Source organism: Oncorhynchus kisutch, unplaced genomic scaffold (assembly GCF_002021735.2).
Source record: "Oncorhynchus kisutch isolate 150728-3 unplaced genomic scaffold, Okis_V2 Okis09a-Okis19a_hom, whole genome shotgun sequence".
Lineage (NCBI taxonomy): Eukaryota > Metazoa > Chordata > Actinopteri > Salmoniformes > Salmonidae > Oncorhynchus > Oncorhynchus kisutch.
In genome coordinates this window covers 8,641,169-8,644,165 of record NW_022261985.1, presented here as the reverse complement: position 1 = coordinate 8,644,165, position 2,997 = coordinate 8,641,169, and the positions used below count along the sequence as shown (strand labels likewise).

The window sequence follows — 2,997 nt, the reverse complement described above, 5'->3', positions numbered from 1 at the left end:
ATCTAGTCAGCTACCTGGCACCATCAACAGAAGCTAACCGTGCCAATTTTTATTCAACCATGCTAGATAAAAAAAGATGATTCAACTCTCACAGTGGACAGAGCAGTTACAAACAAGTGTTGCTCGTGCCCCAGAACAGAGGGGCCAATAACACGAGGGCCAAAACAACAACGTTACATTGAGCTGGTTAGAAAAGGTACTTTAACCTTAATGAACAACTTAGAAGGTCTGATAACATGTGTTTAGAGTGGACTGGTGTATCAGTGACTTGGTGCTGGATCAGAAGGGACCGTGTTCAGTAGACTGTCTGCTTGGAGGGAAAGGGAGATACCTAGTCAGTTGTCTTCCTCATTTAACCCAACCCCTCTGAATCAGAGAGGTGAGGGGGGGGCTGCCATAAGGGTGAATGGTGGTGTGTTGTGGCCATGTTGGCCAACAGCAACCCAACCCTGGGTTTATTCTGTCTCTGAGGTACATACCTTGTCCCTTATGTGAATGTTGGTTAAATACTCAGATGGAACATGGAAGTCTGGAAGGGAAGAGAGAAGTGGTTAGAGAGAACCAGACGGGGAAACTGGCAGAATCTCTCCCACCTCCAGAGCACTCTGGCTGGGTAGGATACGTACCGATGTCCTGGGGTCGACACGGTGCTGACGCCCAGGGAGATGCAAACTTGGGGTACAGATTTCTGAAGGACGAGAAAGTGGTCATGCTGTTACTGACAGATTCTTTTGTTGCCATGTGAACAGGTTACAATGGCGTGTCCTTCTCTTCGTTTTTAGATTTGAAAAAAAAAATGACAGAATTGGACATAATAGCAGCCTATTGTCCAGTGAGTGTGTTTTTCAGGAGGCTACAGCAGAGATCAGCTGCCTGCTACTACTCTCAGGCTGTCAGGATGAGACAACATGTAGCAGGATGACTGATTGGTGAAGGTTGCTCATCTTCTTATGACTGGAGGAGGGAGATGCCAAGAGAGGTGTACAGGTGTGTGAAAGAGCCACTCCTCGCCCCGTTCCCGTAACAGGCCCGCTCTACTCCCAGTAACGGCCCGCTCTACTCCCAGTAACGGCCCGCTCTACTCCCAGTAACGGCCCCGCTCTACTCCCAGTAACGGCCCGCTCTACTCCCTGTAACGGCCCGCTCTACTCCCTGTAACGGCCCGCTCTACTCCCAGTAACGGCCCGCTCTACTCCCAGTAACGGCCCGCTCTACTCCCAGTAACGGCCCGCTCTACTCCCAGTAACGGCCCGCTCTACTCCCAGTAACGGCCCGCTCTACTCCCAGTAACGGCCCGTTCTACTCCCAGTAACGGCCCGCTCTACTCCCTGTAACGGCCGCTCTACTGCCAGTAACGGCCCGCTCTACTCCCAGTAACGGCCCGCTCTACTCCCAGTAACGGCCCGCTCTACTCCCAGTAACGGCCCGCTCTACTCCCAGTTCTACTCCCCAGTAACAGCCCGTTCTACTCCCAGTTCTACTCCCAGTAACAGCCCGTTCTACTCCCAGTTCTACTCCCCAGTAACGGCCCGTTCTACTCCCAGTTCTACTCCCAGTAACGGCCCGTTCTACGCCCAGTTCTACTCCCCAGTAACGGCCCGTTCTACTCCCAGTTCTACTCCCCAGTAACGGCCCGTTCTACTCCCAGTTCTACTCCCCAGTAACGGCCCGTTCTACTCCCCAGTAACGGCCCGTTCTACTCCCAGTAACGGCCCGTTCTACTCCCAGTAACGGCCCGTTCTACTCCCAGTTCTACTCCCAGTAACAGCCCGTTATAATCCCAGTTCTACTCCCAGTAACGGCCCGTTCTACTCCCAGTTCTACTCCCCAGTAACGGCCCGTTCTACTCTGTCGGAAAGATATCAGTTTGTCTCTGTGAATGGTTTGTCCTCTGACAAATCAACTGTAAATTTCGGTGTTCCTCAAGGTTCCGTTTTAGGACCACTATTGTTTTCACTATATATTTTAACTCTTGGGGATGTTATTCGAAAACATAATGTAAACTTTCACTGCTATGCGGATGACACACAGCTGTACATTTCAATGAAACATGGTGAAGCCCCAAAATTGCCCTCGCTAGAAGCATGTGTTTCAGACATAAGGAAGTGGATGGCTGCAAACTTTCTACTATTAAACTCGGACAAAACAGAGATGCTTCTTCTAGGTCCCAAGAAACAGAGATCTTCTGTTGAATCTGACAATTAATCTTAATGGTTGTACAGTCGTCTCAAATAAAACTGTGAAGGACCTCGGCGTTACTCTGGACCCTGATCTCTCTTTTGAAGAACATATCAAGACCATTTCAAGGACAGCTTTTTTCCATCTACGTAACATTGCAAAAATCAGAAACTTTCTGTCCAAAAATGATGCAGAAAAATTTATCCATGCTTTTGTCACTTCTAGGTTAGACTACTGCAATGCTCTATTTTCCGGCTACCCGGATAAAGCACTAAATAAACTTCAGTTAGTGCTAAATACGGCTGCTAGAATCCTGACTAGAACCAAAATATTTGATCATATTACTCCAGTGCTAGCCTCCCTACACTGGCTTCCTGTCAAAGCAAGGGCTGATTTCAAGGTTTTACTGCTAACCTACAAAGCATTACATGGGCTTGCTACTACCTATCTCTGATTTGGTCCTGCCGTACATACCTACACGTACGCTACGGTCACAAGACGCAGGCCTCTTAATTGTCCCTAGAATTTCTAAGCAAACAGCTGGAGGCAGGGTTTTCTCCTATAGAGCTCCATTTTTATGGAACGGTCTGCCTACCCATGTCAGAGACGCAAACTCGGTCTCAACCTTTAAGTCTTTACTGAAGACTCATCTCTTCAGTGGGTCATATGATTGAGTGTAGTCTGGCCCAGGAGTGGGAAGGTGAACGGAAAGGCTCTGGAGCAACGAACCGCCCTTTCTGTCTCTGCCTGGCCGGTTCCCCTCTTTCCACTGGGATTCTCTGCCTCTAACCCTATTACAGGGGCTGAGTCACTGGCTTG

General features: G+C 49.2%; 1 protein-coding gene across 1 annotated transcript in view; it reads right to left on the bottom strand.

The window, feature by feature from the left end:
• Positions 1 to 400: 400 nt before the first annotated feature.
• Positions 401 to 2,997, bottom strand: part of LOC109886334 (CCR4-NOT transcription complex subunit 2-like) — a 70,202-nt gene continuing 67,605 nt past the window's right edge. Inside the window, exons 11-12 of the mRNA XM_031815378.1 lie at positions 627 to 688; positions 401 to 529 (exon numbers count right to left, since the gene is read on the bottom strand). Coding sequence (XP_031671238.1) covers positions 456 to 529; positions 627 to 688 — 136 coding nt within the window. The 3' untranslated portion in view covers positions 401 to 455. The remainder of the gene's footprint in view (positions 530 to 626; positions 689 to 2,997) is intronic.